Source organism: Rhinatrema bivittatum, chromosome 1 (genome assembly GCF_901001135.1).
Source record: "Rhinatrema bivittatum chromosome 1, aRhiBiv1.1, whole genome shotgun sequence".
In the NCBI taxonomy this organism is placed as follows: domain Eukaryota; kingdom Metazoa; phylum Chordata; class Amphibia; order Gymnophiona; family Rhinatrematidae; genus Rhinatrema; species Rhinatrema bivittatum.
Window position 1 is genome coordinate 334,344,582 of NC_042615.1, and position 24,316 is coordinate 334,368,897.

Genomic DNA, 24,316 nt, shown 5'->3' on the forward strand with positions numbered 1-24,316 from the left:
AAGCAACCGCGGTGAGGAGAGGAGAGCCAGTCCTCCATCAATGCTGGGGGTGTGCCACGGACTCCATCTGTCCCAATGCCAGCCACCGATCTTCCTCTTGGTTCCGAAGAGGATCTGGTTACATTTCCTGCATCCCAGTCTGTTTTGGCATTGGCAATAGTAGAGGAGCAATTGGAGAGGTGTGTGCAGCTAGATGTCAAGAAGGCAATATGCAGCCTTGACATCACAGCACCGAGAACACCGGCACCATCGCTCTTTGAGCCACTGCTGGAATCCCTGCATGCTCTTATTGGCGTGTTGCTAGCCCTGCTGACGTCTGTTCCTAGGGTGATATCGATGCCCTGTGGGGCACCGCCTCCACCTCCTGCCAATCTGGTCGATGTTGTCGGTTTCTTGGATGAGGAAGCTCCCTCAATGCCAGAGAACACACTGGGGCCTGAGCCACCATTTCCAGTTCCACCAGTACCTGCACTGCTGAGCGAAGTCTGAGTGCCTGGAACCCTGTCCCCAGTCGATGACGGTGGGGATGAGGGCACCAATGACTCTTGGGGGATGACTCATCCATGGTCTTTGAAGATGCATCGGAGGGTCACCCTTCAGATCCATTTCCTCCAGAGGAGCGAAGGAAGTTCTCGCCGGAGGACCTCTCCGCAGGTTTTTTCGTTTGATGGTGGAGGCCATCCCCTTGCAGTTTAAGATTGAAGAGGATACCAAGCCCTAAATGCTAGATATCTTTCAGTTCGTAGAGCCTCCCAAGGAGATTGTGGCAGTCCCAGTGCACAAGATCCTTGTGGAGTTACTGTTGAGGATGTGGGAACACCCACTCACAGTGCCTTCTGTTAACAGGAAGGTGGATGTGATTTATCTTATTCAAAAGGCTCTCTGATTCAACAAGCATAAGCTACCCCACCGGTTGTCGAATCCGCTCTCAAGAAGGCCAAGCGCTCTAGGACACGTTTCTCAGCACCCCCAGGGAAGAATCACAGAGCAATGGATGCTCTTAGGAGGAAGGTGTTCTAGGGCACTATGCTTATTACCTACATAGCTGCTTACCAGCTCTACATGAGCTAGTATATGCGGGACATCTGGAAGCAGGTGGTGCATAAAGACCTGGAGTATGGAAAACATGAGGTCTGCCTGACCAAGATATTTTTGTGATAGCATCGATGGTCTCTGTAGCAGGAATTGGCACCCACAGGATCTCATGGCTGCAGGCCTCTGATCTCAGACCAGAGATACAGGAGTGACTCGCTGACATGCCATGTATAGGAGAGAATCTCTTTGGAGATAAGGTCAAGAACACGGTGGTCAAAATCTGGGACTACCATTTGACTCTTCAGTAGCTCTCCACTAGCCCTCCAGACCCACCCTCCTCATCCAGGAGGTTTTCAAAGTCTGGGCCTGGGAAGTCTTTATTATGTCCAAGAAAGTACTATCCTCCGCCTCCTCATTCTCGTCAGTCTCATCAGGGCTCTTGTCACCCCAGGCAACAAAGAGCCCCAAAGCCCTAGCCAGTGCCTCAGTCAACTCCAGGGACAGGGTTTTGACTGGATTATAGGGAGCATAGCCCAGTTGCCCTTACCCAGGGAGATGGATCTGCTGGTCGGGGGAAGGCTGCAGTTCTTTGTGAACCAGTGGCCCAGTATAACCTCAGAACAGTGGGTTCTTTCCATCGTCGTCAAGGGTACCGATGGAACTTATTTGGACACCAAATTGCCCGAGCCCATTCTGGGGCACTGTAGTGCATCCAGACATAACTAGTAGCAGAGCTCTCTTCCCTTTTAATGGCCAGAACAGTCAAACCCATTCTACCAAGGTAAAGAGGGAAGGATTTTACTCTCGGTACTTCCTGATACCAGAGAAAACAGGGGGACTCCATCTTATCCTAGACCTAAGGGCCTTGAACAAATTGATCAAAAATGAAAAGTTCAAGATAATTTCCCTGGGCACCCTGATCCCTTTCTTGCAGAAAGGATCTGAAAGATAATTACACCCGTATTGAGATCTTCCCAAGTCACCGGAAGTATCTCAGATTTGTAGTGGGAAAACGGTAGTTCCAGTATTGCGTGCTGCCGTATGGGCTTGCACCAGCTCCATATCTATTTATGAAATGCCTAACAATGGTGGTGATGCACCTTTGCAAGCTGGGAATTCATATTTCCCTGTATCTGAATGTTTGGCTGGTCAAGAGCACTTCTCGGGCAGGGGCCGATGAGTCCATGTGCTCGACCATCCAAGTGCGGGAGACATTAGGATTCGTTATCAACTACCCCAAGTCCCATCTCAGCCATCACCTCAATTGGACTTTATTGGAGCCCTGCTAGACACTGCTCAGGCCAAGGCCTTCCTGCTTCAGCAAAGGGCCATCAATCTAATGACCATCATGGCGGGAATTCATCAGAGCCAGCAGGCATCAGCTTGGCACATGTTGAGGCTGTTGTCCATATGGCTGTGACAGTTCATGTCACTCTCTTGGCAAGTTTACACATACGAAAGGCGCAATGGACCCTGACGTGCAGTTGCATCAGGCCACACAGAACCTCCAGGAATGCATTTGAGTCTCTTCATCTCTCCGGGACTCTTTGACCTGGTGGCAAGTAATTTTACAACTGGAACAGGGCATTTTCTTTCAAAGTACTCCCACCCAAATTGTCCTAACCATGGATGTGTCCACTCTGGGTTGGGGAGTTCATGTAGATGGTCTCAGGACTCAGGGTCAATGATCTGTCCAGGAATGCCTTTATCAGATCAACTTCCTGGAGCTCTGGGTGATTAGGTACTCGCTATGGGCTTTCAGAGATTGGTTGTCAAACAAAATTGTCCTAATCCAAACTGACAACCAAGTGGCAATGTGGTATGTCAACAAGCAGGGAGGTATGGGATTGTACCTCTTGTGCAAGGAAGCAGTCCAGATCTGGTCATGGGCCCTCTCCCACAGGATGATGCTCAGAGCCATGTACCTGGCCGGAACAGAGAAAATAATAGCGGACAGACTGAGTCGTGTCTTCAGAAGCCACAAATGGGCTCTGGACCAAGAGGTCGCGAATCGGATCTTCTGCCTCTGAGGAAGCCCAGATGTGGATCTCTTTGCAGTGCCTTGGAACAGGAAGGTTCCTCAGTTCTGCTTCCTGTACAGGACATACGGCAAACCAGCCTTGGATGCCTTTGCCCTGCATTGGGGCGAGGGTCTCCTGTATTTGAATCCTCTAGCTCCACTGGTAATGATGACCTTTTGAAGCTTTGCGAGGATAAAAAGGGGCTATGATTCTCATATTCTCTCATTGGCCGAGATTGCTGGTTTCCACTCCTCAGAGAGATGTCCATCCGGAAACCGATAAGGCTGGGGACTTCCCCAGATTTCATCACACAGGATCGAGGCAGGTTGTGACATCCCAACCTCCAGGCCCTGTTGCTCACAGGCTGGATGTTGAGATGTTAATATTGCAACCACTCGATCTCTTGGAAGATACTTCTCAGGTCCTGATAGCTTCCAGAAAGCTTTCCACCAGAAAATCCTACGGACTGAAGTGGAGGAAGCTTTCTGTGTGGTATGAGCAGAAGGCCCTAGATCCATTTTCCTGCTCCCCACAAAAACTGCTTGGCTTCTACACCTATCAGAAGCTGGCTTGAAGGCCAACTCCATTAAGAGTTCATGTAAGTGCAATTAGCACATACCACCATAGTGTAGATGGGACACCCATATCTGTACAGCCTTTATTTGTACATTTCATATGGGGCCTGCTTCAGTTTAAACCTCTCCTAAGATCTCTCGTTCTGTCTTGGGACCTCAAAGTGATGTTAGCTCAGCTGAAGAAAGCTTCTTTTGTGTTCCTGTGACCTGAAGTACCTGACCCTTGAAAGTCATATTTTTGGTGGCAGTCTCTTCAGCATGCAGGGTCAGCGAGTCCGACCTTAGTGACTTATCCACTTTACACTAAGTTTTATTATGACTGGGTGGTCTTGTGTATGCACCCTAAGTTCCTACCCAAGGTGGTGTCAGACTTCCATCTTAACCAATCCATCATCCTACCAACATTCTTTCCCAGGCCCCATTTGCACCAAGACAAACAAGCCCTGCTTTCTAATTGGCTAGTGGACTGCATCTCCTCCTGTTATGTCCAGGCGAGATTGCATCTTGGGGGCCGTGTCAAGACTCACTCTATTAGTCATTGCAGAATCGGTGGCCCACTTGCGAGCAGCTCCCATAGAGGAGATCTGCAGAACTGCAACGTGGAGTTCTCTCCTCACATACACATCACATTGTTTGGTTAGGGATGGCCGCCGCGATAGCAGGTTTGGCCAATCTGTTCTTCAGAATCTGTTTGAGGTGTAGAACCCAACTCTGTTCCCTCCGTGCCCCCCCCCCCCCCATTATCAACAAAACAGGTTATTGTTGTGTCCATTGGCAATTGTTTGTGTTTTGTTGGGCTCCTTTTATGTTGGGGGGCAGCACGTAGCTAGGGATTCATCCATGTGTGAAGACTGCCATGCTGCTTGTCCTCAGAGAAAACAGAGTTGATTACCTGTAACAGGTGTTTTCTAAGGACAGCAGGATGTCAGTCCTCATGAAACCCGCCACCCCATGGAGCTGGGTTTCCACTATGTGGGTTTGTTCTCCTTTATTTTATTCTCTTGAACTCTATATTATAAGACTGGAGGAGACCCTTCTTAAACACATGGTGTAATGCATGCCTGAGCATGCTCAATGAAGCTCAGTCAAAAGTTCAAGAAATTTTGACACAAGTTTTCTGTGCCGGGCTCCACCCTATGGTGTCACCCATGTGTGAGGGCTGAAATCTGGCTGTCCTAGGAGAATACCTGTTACAGGTAAGCAATAAGCATTAAGAAGATTTTCTGGCACATATCAGATTAGTTTTATTATGTTTTTAAATAGTTGACCCATGTGCAAGTTTAATGGTCCGTGAATCCAAGTAATATGCATTGTCGCAGAAATCTCATCCTGCTTTTGTGTGAGCTGACAAGCTTGCTGGTTTGCACTCTTAAATACTGAGGTGGATATCCCCTTGGCCTTGCTTTTTCAGGTGCAGTGAGGTGTTCTCTGCTAGCATGCAACTGAGACAGATTTTAATTCTTTATTTTTGGTTAGTGCTCCTTGAAGGAGCCAATCCTATTCAAATTTCTCCAAATATCGATTTACCTATTTCTTGATTCAGTTGCTTCTTTTTTTATCTCATTGATAGTTCTCTTTTCATTTATTTCTATATTTTTTAAATAAATGGTATACACTTTTTATTATGGCTACCTGGTCTGCTTTCTTTAAAAAAAAAAAAAATAATAATAATTTTTTTTTACTTGTATGTGTGCCTTGTCTCCTTACAGATATTGGTTGTACATAGATTAATAATGATGGAATAGTTAAGGAGGTGCTTTCAGGAAATAAATATAAATTGGAACAAAAAAGTTAATCTTAATAATTTGGTTTGTTTAAATTGCCATGAGATTCATCCAAAAATGTTATCTAGCACTGCTGCTTTAACTTCACCGAAATAAAATAGCAATATAAAGATTTATAGAGCACATCCTTTATTTAAATCTCATGTTATTTGGTATAGTTTTCAAGGAGAAAAGTGGTATGTAAATCTGAAATGAATGAATGATCTATGGGGAGGAGGCCTAGAGGATACACTGTATACTGTACAACACAATTTGTTGTATACTTGAGTTAGAGTAGCAGTGTTAGCAAAGATTTTTGCAGTCTGGACCCAAAACATATATTTCCATTTAGAGATTTAGACAGTAAAACACTGTAAAAATGAGCAAAATGTGTCCTGTTACTATTACTGTTGTGTTTTTTTTTTTCTTATGTTCTTTCAGATTCTCTGCAATGACTGCAGTGCACGATCCAACGTACAGTTTCATATTTTAGGCATGAAGTGCCAGAGCTGTGAGTCTTACAACACTGCTTTGGATGGGAAAAATAGAGTTCAAATGCAGCAGCAGTGACTTATGAGAGGAACTCAAGTGCCCTTGATAAATGACAATAAAGCAAAATACTCCATTTTCATTGGCTGCTTGGTCCATAGCAGGTTGGAGTTTCCAGTTAGTATTACCAAGTCATTAGGGATTTGTAATTCCTGGCCTCTATATACATTTTTTTATAACCCTTACTCTGTTTGGCATAATATTGCTTGGTTAAAGCAACACAGCGGTTGTCGACGGTTAAGAATATCTTGCCCTGCCTACTGTGTCACTGCAGATCTACTTGATATTCTGACATCTTCCTCTCTTGACCACTCTATCTTTCCCAAGCATGCTTAGATTCTGTCACTGTTTTGGTTACTGCTATCTCTGCTGTAGGTTATTTCAGGCATCCACTACTCATTAGATAGGTATTTCCTTTTAGCTTCATTCTTTTCAACTTCATTATCAATTTGCCTTGTTCTTGAGCTCCCTTTTTTATGGGAAATGCTAGATATTTGAAGGTGTCTACTATATCCCTTCTTTCCTCTGGAAGAGTACATTTTGAGGGTAATTTTCAGCAAACTGCAGAGGGCTAAAGTCTGCATGTACAAAGTGTATGCAGACTTTAACAAATTTTCAAAGCAAATGTATACACACAAGTCCGCTTTGAAAATTAACAGATACGTGTGGAATGCAGCAAACATATGCGCACATATTTGCCCCTGCTTGTGTGTGCCTAGACTTACATGCATACGTTTTGAAACCTTATGTGCAAATGCTGCACCTACCCCAACTCCATCCTCCAGAATGCCTTTTTGGGTGTGCACATAAAAGTACATGTAGAATCAGTTCTATGTGCATTTTTATACAAATAACACCCCCTCCTTTCTGGGCAGTTTTCAAAAGCCCATTTATACACATAAAACCTTGTTTCTTTAACCTCTTCTGAAATGCTTTTCATTCTCTGAATGTGAAACCTCCAGTACTGAGCACAATATTTCATTTAAATTTATGAACTGCCTTAGCTAATATAGCTCCCAAAGCAGTTTACAACATTAAAAAAAAACAGTGAGGTCTCACTAATAACCTGTACATGGACAGTATTGCTTCTTTTTTCCTGCTGGTGTTACCTCTCCTTATGCCAATAACAGATAATTGCTCCTGCTAGTTTATCATACTGGCAACTTCCACGTCATCAGAGATGTTTAATCCTAGGTTCCTTTCTTGTTTTAAATTTGCCAGTTTGCTCCTTTTATTTGATAAGTGGGTAATAGCTTTTTGTCCCATTGATGCATGATTTTATGCATGTCAATTGAAGCACAGCTACAAAACTCTTGACCATGCTTCCATTTTATTTTTACTGGTTACCTTTATTTTTTCGTTCTTCCCAATGTTTCTGTCTAGTTATAGATTTTTGTACCATTTGAAAGCAAGCATATTTTTCTTTCAGGTCTTTCCATCATATTCCTAATTGACATTGAACAATAGTATCCCCAAAATCTAGCCTTTAGATTCCCCCCACTGGTCACCTTACCCTCGCCAAAGTGAATTTCATTGGTCAACAGTCTCTGAGTTCTGCTGCTTAACAAGTTCCTCTTCTCATTAGCAGTTTTCTGCACTACTTCTATACTGGTTTGTTTGTTTACTAATCTTCTATGTGGAATGATGTCAGAGGCTTTCCTGGAGTTCAGATAAGTGACATCCACTGTACCTCCCTGATCTAATACTCCGATCATCTTATCAAGGAACTTGATCAGTTGTGGCACCAGGGGTCAATATTGGATGGGGGACATTTTTACCAAGTAGCCACTGATATGTAATCGTGGAATATGGAGTATTGGTGGTCTATATGTCATGGAATCATTAAGGTTATATGGACACCTTAAGACACAAGTAAAACTGTCCAATGGGTAAATGAGACACATTTTTGTCAGAAGAACAGAAAAACATATGTGGAATTTTTTTTGCAAAGAAATTTGTGGTTTAAACATAGGATCTGGTGAATATATGGAACCCTGTTGCTGAAATCAATCAAAAGCAGCACAGCTAAAACATATTAAAGCAAGGTGGAAGGCAAGACATTGGTGAATTGATACCAAAGGAAAATCAGTCGGAGCTGATGGAATTGTGCTATTTCTGTAAAACTACACGTGATCATGTGTACTGTTCTACACAGTGTCCTTTTGACCGTTTCTTGTAGTTAACATTTTTAAAGCTTCTCTTCACTGGGTTCTACAGGCAAGGCTGACCAATGTGATTTATCACACTGGTTGTGGTCCTATAGTCTAATCCCAAATTTTTGTTTGCAAATGCTATATTTGTTTCTGGTATTATGAAAATTCATACCTCTTGCACAGTGAAAATGCAAATTTTACTGGACTGAAAATTTGGGATTATATAAAATGCGGACTAAATGGGTTTGTTTTTAATAAACAATGGCAGAGAAATATAATACACTATTGTGGAAGAATGGGAGCCCTCCAAGCCAAGAGATGTGGCTGAAGTAACTCAAGGAGCTAATGCCATTGGAAAAATGATTTATGCATCTCGGCATAGAGAAGAAAACAATTGACTGATGTGGAAAACATTTCTGGATTTGTTACATAAATGGTAGCAACTAGTTATAAGAGAAACAGAAAGAAAGGACTAATAAAGGACTCCAAATAACTTCAGATATTGTCATTTGAAACAAAATAGGAGCCTTTTATTCAGATACATTAGTTATTAAGGCAATAACTGAAGATTACAAAGAATCAGTTGTTGTTTGATGGATAGGAGTGTAAACTAATATACAAAGAACATGAGTATATGTTTTTTCAGATTGTGATTTAGTGGACAAACAGCTGTTATTAATCTATGTTATTAATAGACATAAGTCATGGTTTTGTTATGGAAATAAGCTGTGATGTTATGTAATGCTGAACTGTTAAAATTGATGAACAGATTAATATATTAGCAAGAAAAAAAGGGTCAAGTTAGATAAGATCTTCCCCCATGAGATTGTTTTGTCGGGGTTCCTGTGATCTCCTTATTTTTTTTTTTTAGGTATTGCCATATTGTTTTTCTTCAGAAGTGTTTCCACTAATGAAGTTAGACTGACAGATCTATAGTTAACTGTTCCTATTTTTGTGGAGTGGGACAACAGCTTCTGTCCCCTGGAAATTTTTCTGCTTACAAAGACCAAAAATGTTAGCTTTTTGGTTTGTTTGTTTGTTTGCTGTAGTCCTTCTTTATTGACAAATTGTCAGATTACAAACTATCATGTCTAAAATCCATTTGCCAGCAATTGTCTGCACTCTTACCAAAACCATTGTTTTTATGATTACTTAACACTTAAAAATAAATAAACAGTGCTTATTTAAGATTAGAACTTTGTCAGCGTACTCTGTCTTGCATGTCACCCTTTTTAAATAGGATATACTGTATTCCAATTTATTTACTAGGCTAGGATTCTTTTCAGTGGGGATGCAATCTGGGTATCAGGATCAGTTTAACTGTAAAGCTAATGGACAAGTAACACGTCAACCACCCACATATAGAAATTCAATGAAGTTTATTATACAAACTTTGCTATACTGATAGTCGCTAATCAGTTAGCCTATAAACTAATTAAAAGACACAAGGTTAGTCTCGCCCAAAATCTTGGACTGCAAAGTATCCTAATGACTGGCTAGATTCCTGCTGCTGTCCCTCTCTCTCTCTCTCTCTCTCTCTCCAGTGTCTTCTGCTTTCAGGACTTCCTGTTGTCTGTTGCAAACTGAACTGCAGAACCCTGGTATCCATAGTTTATTTCCAAGTTAGTACTGACCCATCTGAGCATGTAGGTAGTCAAGCACTACCAGGCCAGAGTCTCGCTAGTGAGCCCTACGCTGGCTAAGCCATGGGACACTCCAAGCTCATTTAGGCAACTTCAGAAAGTGGTCATCCATCACATGTCTCTTTGTCTACCTTTATTATTTTCCAAGTGTCTTCTGTGATCATTATGAGACCTTTTTTTTTTTTTTTTTACTTCTGGCATTTTGCAGTCCAAGATTTATAACCATAGTGGCTTACTACCTCCCATTGAAAAGGTTCTGCAAAGCTTGCAAGTATTAAAAAAAAATGCAAAGAAAGTATATATAGAAACATGATGGCAGAAAGACCATACAGCCCATCTTGTCTGCTTGTGCATAAAATTGCTTAGCTGTACAATCCCTACCACTCCTTCAGAGATCCCTTGTACTTGTTCAATGCTTTCTTGAATTCAGAAACTGTCCTTGACTCACTACTTCCACACAGAAGGTGTTTCGTATATCCACCATCCCTTGTGTAAATAAATACTTAACTACTCCTCTTTCTAACCCTTTCACTATTCCATGACACCTTGTTGTGGAGCCTCCTCTCCTTTGAAAGAGACCTGCCTCCTGTGCATTGATACTTCAGAGATATTTAAGTGTGTCTATCTTATCTACCCTATCCTGCCTTTTCTGAAGACAGTGTTTCTGCTAGTCCCCAAAGCAACAGTGATTGCCAGGAGGAAGAAGCAAGACCTATCCTGCACTGCACCCCGCAGCAAACCCAGCAGAGACTTTTCCTAACCTCCCCCCCCCCCCCCCCGGCCTGCAGTCCCTTAGAGGTGCAACTCAGTGTTAATGAACCAGCCTGAGAGTAAGTCATAGTCTGCTCTGCTGTCAGGCTCCATCTCCGGTATAGAAGCAGGAGGGGACAAAGTCAAAGTCACTGCAAGTCCTGAAAGCAGAGCAGATGCTGACTCAGTCCCATGCTAACTTGTAAACATTCATCTGAAGTTGCTCCCTTCTCAAAAATCGGACCTTGGGAGTGTCCTCACTGAAAAAGAAAAGTCCAGAGGACAGGAGTATTAATTGTGTTGCTGGCGGGGGTGGGGAGGGATTTCTTATTCTTTTATGATGAGCCGGTGGCTTGCTGGAAGAGAGATTTTTTTTTCTTCTGCTGATTACTTTTGGATGGGAGTGAAAGGGAGGTATTTTTTTCTTTTTGAGGTCAATACTGTTGGCTGGCTGGGAGACGGGGCTAGTGGTCATATGATTCTTATCCAGTGTTTCCCATCCAGTATGCCTTTAGCCCTGATCAGGTATGTAAGAGAAAAATAATGGCTGATGCTCAGATCCAGGCCAGCAGCTAGATTGTGCTCTTGGCACCTGGCAGCAAAAAGAGACACCAGCAGTGGCTTTTAAACATATAGGAACTCCTTTCTGATGTGCTTCTCCTTCCTAATTAAAGCATGAGCCCCAGACTGTGGTAATTAATATGCAGCATGCAGAGCATGAGTAGCTGGACCCCTCTGTGTGGCACACACATTTTAAATACCACTTCCATCTCCCTCCTCCTGAGTTTCATCCCTTGAGTCTTTCTAGCCAATGTCCTATTTTCAGGCTCAGTGAGACAGGGAGAGTGCACCAAGCACTGGATCTGACTCATTCTGAGTATTGGGAGCAGTAGCAGTTGAGGAGCTCTGGCAGCCAAATGTGGCAGCTAAGACAACTAACCAAGCCCACATAACACCAGTTATCCCTTTTTCTGCACTTGTGTGTAGAAGTAACTGGCCCATTGTGATGAGTTCAGATTTGTCTCTGCCCCCTCTCTCCCTTTGTCTTAAAATGTAGGAGAGAAACTGGTAGAGATTTCAAAGCTTCTGTAGCTCTTCTTTTAGCTATGTGAGTTCTTGCCATGTCCACCTCAGTGGCGTAGCCAGAACTGATTTTTTGATGAGCACAAGGATAACATGGGTGGGCTGCAGGCATGCAGGTTTGAGACCCACTAGTTGTATTCTTATTGATAAATAATACCTTTCTTAGCATACAGACAAGTGGATCCAAAGCCCGTGGGTTTTGCATCTCTACCAGAAGATGGAGATGGAGCAAAGCTGACATCACAGTATATATACTCCTGCACTGACATCAGCCCGCCATTATTCTCCGTTTCCAGCAGATGGTGGACATGCAACTCCCTACTGGGTCTTGCATTAAAAATTTTCAGAGAAGAAGATTATTCACCCCGCTCTCCTGTGATGATACCTGAGGTGATATCTTTGGATCCCTCCCTTAGAAGAGTACCTTGGTCTGGTAGCTGGTTTTTCAGCCAGCATGGACTTAGCTGTAAAAAAAAAAAAAAAAAAAAAGCTGAAAGGCAAGCGGGTGCAGGAAGCCGAGCGCGGCAGTGAAGGTCTTTGTCTTCTCTACCCGCAGCCGGAGACCGACTTTGTACTCAGTCGGGACAGGCTGAGCTCAGGTAAAGGGTAAATTAAAAAAAAAAAAAAAGGGGCGTTCAGTTGGGATTCCTCTTCCCCCCTGGTCTCCGTGCTCGGTGTGCCAATCCGACGTTCATTCCCCAGGGGAGCTTAGGGGACGTGATCAGCTTGGAGGGTTGAGCAGCCTTTTGGCTAGGCCCCGCTCTCAGGCTTGCTTGTTCGCTGCGTGGTAGGCTGCAGTGGCATTTATATGTGTTTTTTCCTGCGCATAAGGCTGCCTTCTTCATTTGCGTCTGTTCATGCTTGTGTGCCCAGGTAGCACCCCTATGTGCACCTAGTTGGGCACATAGGGGTGCTACCTGGATGCTCAGTTGTGCACTCGCACACACATGCACATAGCAAGTGTTGCTTACCTGTAACAGGTGTTCTCACAGGACAGCAGGATGTTAGTCCTCACATACGGGTGACATCATGAGGATGGAGCCCAATCACGGGAAAACTTCTGTCAAAGTTTCCAGAACTTTGACTGGCCCCTACTGGGCATGCCCAGCATGGCACTAACCCTGCAGCCAGCAGGGGTCCCCCTTCAGTCTTGTTTTATAGCTACAGGCAGTGCAGAAAAAATAAAACCTAAATAAATAAATAAATAAATAAATAAAACCTAAATAAATAAAGCCATGATCACATCACTCCAGCTCTTCAGTCTTTGCACTGGCTACCCGTGGCTTACAGGATAATTTATAAATCTATGTCGCTGATACACAAAGCCATTCAAAACAGAGAAATGCACTGGTTCACAGATCAACTACAATTCAAAATGTCTTCCCGCCCAACGAGATTCCAGAATTTAGCCAAACTAAATATCCCAGCACCCAATCTGTCTAAACTTTCTAGTACAAAAGAACGATCTTTCATCATTGTTGGATCAACAATATGGAACACCATGCCCTCTGAATTACGCCAGGAACTCTGTCACAAAAAATGTAAACAAAACCTTAAAACCTGGCTATTTAAAAAAGCCTACTATCAATGATCTGAATCCTCAACTACTCTTCCTAACTGCCACAATCTCTCATATATTGCTTATATTCTATTAATACAAAGTTATATACTGTATTGTATTCGTGCAGTTACCATGTTATATTGTAAAGCGCAATGCTGAATTACTGTTTGAATGTAAACCAAGGTGATGTTATTTATGTACCCCGGTATAGAAAAATCTATAAATAAATAAAACAATAAAGCATTACGAACCCAACACCGCGGGGTGGCGGGCGGGTTTCATGAGGACTAACATCCTGCTGTCCTGTGAGAACACCTGTTACAGGTAAGCAACACTTGCTTTCTCACAGGACAAGCAGGATGGTTGTCCTCACAAATGGGTGAGTACCGAGCTGAGGATGTCCGAACATGCACCAAATGTACCCAACAGCGTGCAACAGGTATAACAACCGGGGTGGAGTTTGGTAGAGGGCATCCGCACCCTACCGGGCAGGCGGAAGGGTGTTGGTACGGCCCGAGTGCAGGAGGTCGCTCCCGGACCCCCGCTGGACTTTTGGCAAGTCTTGGGGTCAGGAGGCCCCCCCAAGCTGGCCAAAAGTCCCTGGCGGTCCAGCGGGGGTCCGGGAGCGATCTGCGCTCGTGATGGGGGACAGGAACCAAAATGGCGCCGGCGCTACCTTTGTCCTGTCATATGACAGGGCAAAGGTAGCGCCGGCGCCATTTCTATTAACGCAGCCGTGGCCCGGGACACCCCCCCCCCCCCACCCACTGGACCCCAGGTAATTTAAAACATTTTGGGGGGGGTTCGGGAGGGTGGGGGATTTATTTTAAAGGGTCGGGGTGGGTTTTAGGGTTGTTTTAGTGTGCCGGTTTTCCCGCCCCCCCCCCCAGCCAAAATCGATCGTTAAGACGATCGATCACACGATTCACATCTCTAGTCTCTAGTGCTATTGCTCTTCTCCCTCTGCAATTTATTGATTGATAGAGGAAAGTCTGACATGTATTTTCTGTTAACAGTGTATTTTCTGTTATTATGTTTCAATGTATTCCGCCCCCGAGGCGACAGTTTTAGTTCCTTGTAATCCGGTGTGATATGTATATTATACAGGAACATCGGTATATAAAAAAAATCAAAAAATAAATGGGCCGCAGAGAAAGGAGGGAGCAGCCATGTGGGAGAGAGAGACATGTATATGGGCTCTGCTCTGCCCTTATCTCTGCTGTGGCATGCCTCTCCTCTCCCCAGACTCCTCTGTAATGCTCCCTCCTTCTGAATTGAGGCAGCAGGGTGGTTCACAGTATTCTTTTCATTGGCGTGTGGCCAAAGGCGTCCCTCCGCTCCATTCAGTTTTGAGGGAAGAGGAATGGTGGATATTGGGGTTCTATTTTTCCAACCAGTATTTAGGAAGGAGGAGGAGAGGGTCCTGCTGTTTCGATGTTTGTTTTTTTTGGAAAAGGAGATGGAGAAATCCCTCCCCTGATCTACCAAAATAGAGAAAAAATGTTCCTGGCCATTGGGGCAGGGATTTTATAGATTGCAGGAAAAGATAACCAATCTAGCACATGATTCATGTTTTCCTTTCCCTAAAATATGTTCTTTGTGAATCGTTAAATTTTAGCTGTCATACTGTTGGATAACCAGCGCCCTGTATGAAAACTGAAATTGGTGAGCTCCCTTCCCCCTCTCCCGACCCCTGCCAGTAGCTCTGGCACAGTCCTCCCTCCTTCAGCAGTTGCAGTGGCTTCAGCACAGTACACCCATCTCTCCTCACCATCAATACTTCTCTTCCCTCTGCCAAGCATCTCCCCCTAGCATTACATTCACTCTCCCCTCCCCTTTCCTGCCCAGCAGCATCTCTTCTTTTTCTTGCCTCCCCTCCTCCTCCTCCTCGCCAGCTGATCCTTCACTTACCAGCACAGGCAGCCACCTCCTTCCTTCCTCCTGCACAGTATTCCTGAGTCTCCTGCTTGCAGACATCACATGGAAAGGTGTAGGAGGAAGGAGGCAGTAAGTAGTGTTTCCTTGAGTCTGGCACCCTGTGAGACCCAAAAGCCAGTCCTGCTTATTCTGAATTGAAAGAGACCTGGATTTTTCCTGAGACATCATGTCCATCCATATTAGCAGCGTCCCTTCAGTAGGCACAGGTTCCACTGCTCGTCCTGGCTCTAAGAACTTTCTCTAGGAAGAAATTAGAAGCCAAAGAGTAACCCCTCTGCCTTTGCCAGGCAGTCAGCCACAGGATACAGACTGCTGGGTTCTTTGCTTAAAGTGACCACGGAGGTAACAGGTTCCCGCAGTCCTGGCTTGGGCAGCAGAACTAGCAGGAGTGTTCTGCCATCTGTGGATCAGCACAGGCATCAGTTGATCCCTGTATAAATATTTTTTGTTACTGCAGCTAAAATACAATATACCACTTAAATACCCAGAAAAGGGTTTTTTTTTTTTAGACAAAACTGTTAGGGCTATTGTATTAAGGTTACACATCACACAATAATAAAAAAAAACAAACAAAACCCCCACAACCGGTATATTGCAAAAGTGTCTCATATGGAATTTCTTGAAAGATCAGCAGTGATATGCAGCCAGTATTTTATCAAGGGGCTCATGCCAGCTCAGCTCTAGATGGTGACATACTCTTTCGTTTTGAAAAAAAAAACAGCTGAACAAGGATCGTCCAAGAGCCCCCTCCCATCTATTATTGAGAATTAGGCAAGCTACTATTTTATTCATTCATTAACTAGCCAGGAGAGGGCACCAGAGTATTCAGGCTGAGGCTGATCTACAACTATCCTGTTAGAACTGATTGCACATAGATAGTGAGCAACTTCTGGCTACTAAAAGCATGTTTCCTCTCTTGATAGAGCATTAATACTGAAGCCTATCCTTTTACTTCATACAGCACCATTCAATATCACGGCAGCAGAGTGTAAGAACATAAGAACATGCCATGTTCTTATGTTCTTTTTTACTCAACGCACAATTAAACTCTGGAATTTGTTGCCAGAGAATGTGGTTCGTGCAGTTAGTATAGCTGTGTTTAAAAAAGGATTGGATATGTTCTTGGAGGAGAAGTCCATTACCTGCTATTAAGTTCACTTAGAGAATAGCCACTGCCATTAGCAATGGTTACATGGAATAGACTTAGTTTTTGGGTACTTGCCAGGTTCTTATGGCCTGGATTGGCCACTGTTGGAAACAGGATGCTGGGCTTGATGGACCCTTGGTCTGACCCAGTATGGCATTTTCTTATGTTCTTATGTTCATACTGGGTCAGACCAAGGGTCCATCAAGCCCAGCATCCTGTTTCCAACAGTGGCCAATCCAGGCTATAAGAACCTGGCAAGTACCCAAAAACTAAGTCTATCCCATGCTACTAATGCTAGTAATAGCAGGGGCTATTTTCTAAGTCAACTTAATTAATAGCAGGTAATAGACTTCTCCTCCAAGAACTTATCCAAACCTTTTTTAAACCCAGCTACACTAACTGCACTAACCACATCCCCTGGCAACAAATTCCAGAGTTTAATTGTGTGTTGAGTGAAAAAGAACTTTCTCCAATTAGTTTTAAATGTGCTACATGCTAACTTCATGGAGTGCCCTGTAGTCCTATTATCTGAAAGAGTAAATAACCAATTCACTTTTACCCATTCTAGACCTCTCATGTTTTTAAAAACATCTATCATATCCCCCCTCAGCCATCTTTTTTCCAAGCTGAAAAGTCCTAACCTCTTTAGTCTTTCCTCATAGGGGAGCTGTTCCATTCCCTTTATCATTTTGTTTGCCCTTCTCTGTACCTTCTCCATCACAATTATATCTTTTTTGAGATGCAGCGACCAGAATTGTACACAGTATTCAAGGTTGCGGTCTCACCATGGAGCGATACAGAGGCATTATGACATTTTCCGTTTTATTCACCATTCCCTTTCTAATAATTCCCAACATCATGGTATTGAATTACCCTGCATTTTCATTAATACCTGCGGTAAATGGGAGCCTGCATTTTATAGGTACTCGTTATCATACGGGAAGACATAGGCTCACAGGGAAGCCACCTAGGTAGTACAATTTTAAACCTGGCTCCTAAAAGTATATTCTGATTCTCCCCAAATCTGAAATAGCAAGCAGATCATAGGCGAGAAAGTGACCTGAGGCGTTACTAGAATGACAGTTGAACAAAACCACTTCAGACACAAATAAGGGGGGCAGAATCACTGAAACAAACAGGATGCAAAAATCAAGAGAAAGTTACAAAAGGGCAACTTAAACTACTGCTCGGGCAGCAATTATAAATTTATAAATTCATTTGAAATAGGCCCCAGCTCATTAATTTTTGTGACAAATTATAAAAAGGGTGAAAAGCATCAAATCATGGAGGCTGCGGAGCAGTGCATCATATTTTCTTTTTTCTTTTTCACCATTTTCAAACATATGTAAATACATTTCTATATTTTTAGCATGTTTTAGGCTTGAATGCTGTCATACACATTTTTAAGGTTTGCAGAGTTTTTAAAAAAAATACATGGTTATAAGCACTACAGTTATTTTTTTATCTACTTCTGCTGTTGAACTGGTATCATATGATTTCTTGCTTGTTGGCGCAATTTTATTATTTGGCATGAAGATGTATAGGTTGTTTTTGGAGGGTTTTTTCAAAACCGACACAGCCATAACTAGACATTTCAGCATCCAGGGCAGATAAGCATATTTGCTAGGGTTACCGCCTAGTTCTTTATCATATGGAACAGGCTGATTCAGTCCTGGTTTTACCCTATTGTATGCAGGGACTTGTAGTTGTGATTTTCTTTGTCTCATTGATTTACCTATCATTGGGAATAATGCCTTAAATAGAGTCAACGAGACAATCAGAAAAGATGGTTGTTAATACAAACAAAAAACATACTTTGAAATATCTGTATGCCCATGCCAGAAGTCTAAGAAGTAAGATGGAAGAGTTAGAATGTATAGCAGTGAATGATGAGATTGATATAATTGGCATCTCAGAGAGCTGGTGGAAGGAGGATAACCAATGAGACAGTGCTATATTAGGGTATAAATTATACCACAATGATAGGAAGGATCAACTTGGTGGGGGTGTAGCACTTTATGTCCGGGAGGGTATAGAGTCCAACAGGATAAAGATTATACAAGAGACTAAATGCTCAGTAGAATCTATATGGGTAGAAATCCCATGTGTGTTGGGTAAGAGTATAGTGATAGGAGTATACCATCGTCCACCTGGCCAAAATGATCAGACAGATGAAATACTAAGAGAGATCAGGGAAGCTATCCAATTTGGCAGAGTAGTAATACTGGAAGATTTCAATTACCCCAATATTGACTGGGTAAATGTAACATCAGGACATGCTAGAGACATAAAATTCCTGGATGGAATAAACGACTGCTTCATGGAGCAATTGATTCATTAACCAACAAGAGAGGGAGCTATTTTAGATTTAATTCTTAGTAGAATGCAGGATTTGGTGAGAGAGGTAACGGTGGTGGGGCTACTTGGCAATAGTGATCATAACATGATCAAATTTGAACTATTGACTGGAAGGGGGACAACATTTAAATCTACAGCTCTAAAGCTAAATTTTCAAAAGGGAAACTGATAAAATGAGGAAAATAGAAAAAAACTGAAGGTGCAACTGCAAAGGTTAAAAGTGTACAATAGGCGTGGACATTGTTTAAAAATACAATCATAGAAGTGCAGTCCAGATGTATTCCATGCATTAAGAAAGGAGGAAGGTAAATCAATAACTGGCATGGTTAAAAGGTGAGGTGAAAGAGGCTATTTTAGCTAAAAAAAAAACCAAAAAAACCATCCTTCAAAAATTGGAAGAAGGACCCTCTGAAGAAAATATGAAAAAGCATAAGCATTGTCAAGTTAAGTATAAAACACTGATAAGGCAGGCTAAGAGAGAATTTCAAATGAAGTTGGCCATAGAGGCAAAAACTCATAATAAACATTTTTAAAATATATCTGAAGCAAGAAACCTGTGAGGGAATCAGTTGGACCGTTAGATGGCCAAGAGGTTAAAGGGGCTCTTAGGGAAGATAAGACCATTGCAGAAAGACTAAATTAATTCTTTGCTTCCTTGTTTACTAATGAGGATGTTGGGGAGATACCGGTTCCAGAGATGGTTTGCAAGCGTGATGATTCAGATGAACTGAACCAAATCACTGTGAACCTGGAAGATATAGTAGGCCAGATTGACAAGCTAAAGAGTAGCAAATCACCTGGACCGGATGGTATACATACCAGGGTTCTGAAGGAACTAAAAAATGAAATTTCAGATCTATTAGTCAAATTTGTAACCTATCATTAAAATCATCCATTGTACCTGAAGACTGGAGAGTGGCCAAAGTAACCCCAATATTTAAAAAGGGCTCCAGGTGTGATCCAGGAAATGATAAACCAGTGAGCCTGACTTCAGTGCTGGGAAAAATAGTGGAAAATATTCTAAAGATCAAAATCACAGAACATATATAAAGACATGGTTTAATGGAACACAGCATGAATTTACCCAAGGGAAGTCTTGCCTCACAAATCTGCTTCATTTTTATTTGAAGGGGTTAATAAACATATGAATAAAGGTGAGCCATTAGATGTAGTGAATTTGGATTTTCAGAAGGCGTTTAACAAAGTCCCTCATGAGAGGCTTTTAAGGAAACTAAAAAGTCATGGGATAGGAGGCGATGTCCTTTCATGGATTACAAACTGGTTGAAAGACAGGAAACAGAGTAGGATCAAATTGTCAATTTTATCAGTGGAAAAGGGTAAACAGTGGAGTGCCTCAGAGATCTGTACTTGGACCGGTGCTTTTCAATATATTTATAAATGATCTGGACAGTAATATGATGAGTGAGGTAATCAAATCTGCAGATGATACAAAATTATTCAGAGTAGTTAAATCATAAGCGGATTGTGGTAAATTGCAGGAGGACTTTGCGAGACTGGAAGACTGTGTATCCAAATGGCTGATGAAATTTAATGTGGACAAGTGCAAGGTGATGCATATAGGGAAAAATAATCCATGCTGTAGTTACACAATGTTAGGTTCCATAGTAGGAGCTACCACCCAGGAAGGGAATGGTGAATAAAATGGAAAATGTCATAATGCCTCTGTATTGCTCCATGGTGAGACTGCACCTTCAGTACTGTGTACAATTCTGGTCGCCGCATCTCAAAAAAGATATAGTTGCAATGGAGAAGGTACAGAGAAGGGCAAACAAAATGATAAAGGGGATGGAACAGCTCCCCTATGAGGAAAGGCTGAAGAGGTTAGGGCTGTTCAGCTTGGAGAAGAGATGGCTGAGGGGGGATATGATAATGATAGAGGTCTTTAAGATCATGAGAGGTCTTGAATGAGTAGATGTGACTCGGTTATTTACACTTTCGAATAATAGAAGAGTAGGGGGCATTCCATGAAGTTAGCAAGTAGCACATTTAAGACTCATTGGAGAAAATTATTTTTCACTCAACGCATAATCAAGTTGACTTAGGGAATAGCCACTGCTATTAATTGCATCAGTAGCATGGGATCTTCTTAGTGTTTGGATAATTGCCAGGTTCTTGTGGCCTAGTTTGGCCTCTGTTGGAAACAGGATGCTGGGCTTGATGGACCCAGTGTGGCAATTTCTTATGTTCTTAGTTGTGATAGAGGAGGTACAGAGAAGGGCGAACAAAATGATAAATGGGATGGAACACTCCCCTATGAGGAAAGACTAAAGAGATTAGGGCTATTCAGTTTGGAGAAGTGACAGCTGGGGGGGGGGGGGGGGGGAATATGATAGATGTCTTTAAAATCATGAGAGGTCTAGAACATGTAAATGTGAATCAGTTATTTACTCTTTCGATTAATGGAAGGACTAGGGGGCACTCTATAAAGTTAGCAAGTAGCACATTTAAAACTAATAGGAGAGAATTATTTTTCACTCAATGCACAATTAAGCTCTCTAGCTTGTTGCCAGAGGATCTGGTTAGTGCAGTTAGTGTAGCTGGGTTTAAAAAAGGTTTGGATAAGCTCTTGGAGGAGAAGTCCATTAACTGCTATTAATCAAGTTGTCTTAAAGAATAGCCACTGCTATTACTGGCATCAGTAGCATGGGATCTACTTAGTGTTTGGGTACTTGCCAGGTACTTGTATCCTGGATTGGTCATTGTTGGAAACAGAATGCTTGGCTTGATGGACCCTTGGTCTGACCCAGTGTGGCAATTTCTTATGTTCTGATGTTATGTCCCATCATGCAATTGTTAAATTCAGAAAATAATTTTTTTCTGTAAAAGGTCCCGAACTTTGGAATTCAGCACCAAGAGTGTTAAGGATGAAGTGGAACTATTTGCTATTTCACAAGAAGGTGAAGGATTGGCTTTTTCCTTTTTAGCTATTTGAAAGTTTTTATAGTTAAAGGCTAGAACATTTTTTGCTTTGGTAAGAGCAATGTATTTTATGTCATTTAAAGTTTTTTATTTTTTGATAATTTATGTGTGGTTGATTGTGATGTATGGAATTTGTTGTTGCACATCGCACTGACCAGGGTTGGACCCTGAATGAGCAGTCTATATGAATAAATAAAGAAGTAGGGTAAATCCAGGACTGGATTAGCCTGTTCCTTATGACATGGAGCCAGGTAGCAACCCTAATATTTACTTCCCTGCCCTGACTGACTCTCAGTTCTCTCACCCTATAACACCCCCCCCCCCCCAACACACACACACAAACTCTCTCTCATCCCCATTCATTTTGTGTTCTCTGCCCTCCTTCCCCACTGTGACTTGAATGGTAGAAGGACAATAGCACCTTTCCTGGCCCATACTTGCACCTAAAAGGACTTTACGGCCTTGGCAGCCTCCTCTCTTTTCCACCTCTAGGTATGACCTTAAAAACCGATGGTGATTTGTGAAAGCTTCTTCTTTTCAATATTTTTACAGGTTGTACTTTGGAACAAAACCACTGCCATTTCCCTAGTGACTAATCTTCTTGCAACTCCTTCAATACAAGGAGCAATCACTAGGAATGACTCTTTGCCAATGTTTATATACCACCAGGAAGAATCTAGGAATTGCATTAAATGGTTATTGCACCTTCTCTGAAGTATCTGAGCAGTGCTGCCCACAATCAAAGGTTGCTGCTGCCAGCTGTAATGTGGAGGGTCTGCACGCAGGTTCAGTGCTCTTGTTTTCATGTTATTTGTGCATTCTGTGTTCCAAGGATGGAACCCCATTTACTGTCCTTAAGGGCTAGAAAAATGCAGGGAGGGAAACAATTTAATTTCAAAACTAGGGATCTCAGTATATTAAAATACATTGATGCAGTCTTTCAGAAATACTTAGAGATGAAGCTAGTGGAGCAGTGATGGGATGCAATTTTCACCACAGTAGAGCAACATAAAAAAGCCCTAGAATAGGGCAAGATCTTGAGACAGGGTACTGGTAAGGAAAACAGAAAAAATGACAAACAAGTGGAGAGGGAAAAAACATGGAGATTGATCTACTCCTAGAAACATAAACAGAGATGTATAGAATATAATGGCAAATAAAGATTGTGAGGCGGATCTAAGTCTGCCCAGTTTATTCTCTATTGCAAAAGTATAGGGCATTGACTGTAGAAAAAGTTTGACATATTTGAAAAGGAACAGACAGAAGAGAGAAGAACAGCAGTGTAATGTGCTAATAAGAGATACGGCGGCAAACAAATGAGTAGCTGAACCTTGAAGCCAACAGATCAGAATGAGAACAGAAGCTGGGATACTGGAATGAAAGGTGTTACAAAAGCTAATGATCAATGTCAGCACTAAGGATGAGGAGTTTCACAGTACTGGAGAGAGAGTATTAACAATTTTTATGCATGTTCAAGAGATGAAAGCACCAAGGGGGCATACTCAAAAAAGTTGATCTCCTAAATTTAGGAACCTAAGGCCTGGATTTATCAAAATGCACTAAATATCACATGTAATAGACAGTTTATTGCAAGCCAGCCTAGCTAACAGGGCCATGAGAGAGAGAGACTGACTAGCCATAATGCCCTCACACTAGATAGGTATTGATATCTCTATGGGAGGCCCACCTAGTAACTCGAGGTGAGGTTTAGGTATTAGTGTAGGGGTTAGGGGCCACTTTGACAATCAAAGTTAGATGTACGAACAAAACAGTGCTCTCTTGTGAAGGTTTGATGACCTTCGGAGTGAGGAAACTCAGTCAAAGATGAGATTTGTGCAATGTTCTCTCAACCTAGCTTGATGTTACTCCTCTTTTTCTGATTTGTATTGCACCTTATGTTATGGTGCTATCACATGCATTAAAGGTGAAAACATCATAATGCTATTTGATAAATGACCCTGTAAGTTTGGCAGCTATTTTCATACGAATGTAGGAGCCTACGTTTTCAGCTGAAAATTCACATAAATTTAGGATCTTAAAACATAGGTTCCTAAATTTAGGCCTGCTGTTCATTTTCCTAGATTTTGGGTCCTAAATTAGGTGCTTAGTTCTGAAAATCAGTGCTCAGCTCCTAACTTTATTTCCCGACCCTAACTCCACCCCGCAGCATTTTTTAGGATCCTAAATTTGGGATCCTAGTGAAACTAAATTCAGGAACTCAGCCCTAGTACATATTCAAAAGGGCCAATTTAAAAGCCTAACTCCAAATGTTAAGAGTCTAAACTCTTTGAAAAATGGCCCCCACATGTTTGTAATCTGAGTAGCATGCAAGGTGAAGGAGAGGTAAGGGTCAAAGAAAATGGCCAGATTAAGAGTGTGTGAGGAAATAGGACATTCTTAACTTTTGTGGCGGTTGAAGATCTTTAGATATCCAACCCTGAACTTGACTCACCTGTCCTGGCTCCCAACCAACACCACTCCAAGTGGGACTTTGATTTCTCTCCGGACTATCACTCTGAAGATATCATGCAGACCCTCTTAGCCATCTCGCCCTTTCTTCCAAATGTTACTAACTTGATGGTGTCTTATTTCCAACAACAAAATCCACTATCAAGCTGATGTCCTTAAAATATTTCATGAACATTTTGTTCCAAAGTTTTTTAGAACTCATGAGACACATTGTAGGGCAATAAGAGCATTCATCAGAAGCCTACATGAAGGACTGAATATAGGCAGTCTGAATTAAAACAGAACTCAGTCCACTCACAGCAAACTACACTATCTAGATACTTCTTTCCTT

The 24,316-nt window shown here is 42.3% G+C and overlaps 1 protein-coding gene across 1 annotated transcript in view; it reads left to right on the forward strand.

Moving 5' to 3' along the window:
• Positions 1-9,289, forward strand: part of RCHY1 (ring finger and CHY zinc finger domain containing 1) — a 92,700-nt gene extending 83,411 nt beyond the window's left edge. Inside the window, exon 9 of the mRNA XM_029598378.1 lies at positions 5,836-9,289. Within this exon, the coding sequence (XP_029454238.1) occupies positions 5,836-5,964 (129 nt within the window). The 3' untranslated portion in view covers positions 5,965-9,289. The remainder of the gene's footprint in view (positions 1-5,835) is intronic.
• The last annotated feature ends 15,027 nt before the right edge of the window (positions 9,290-24,316 follow it).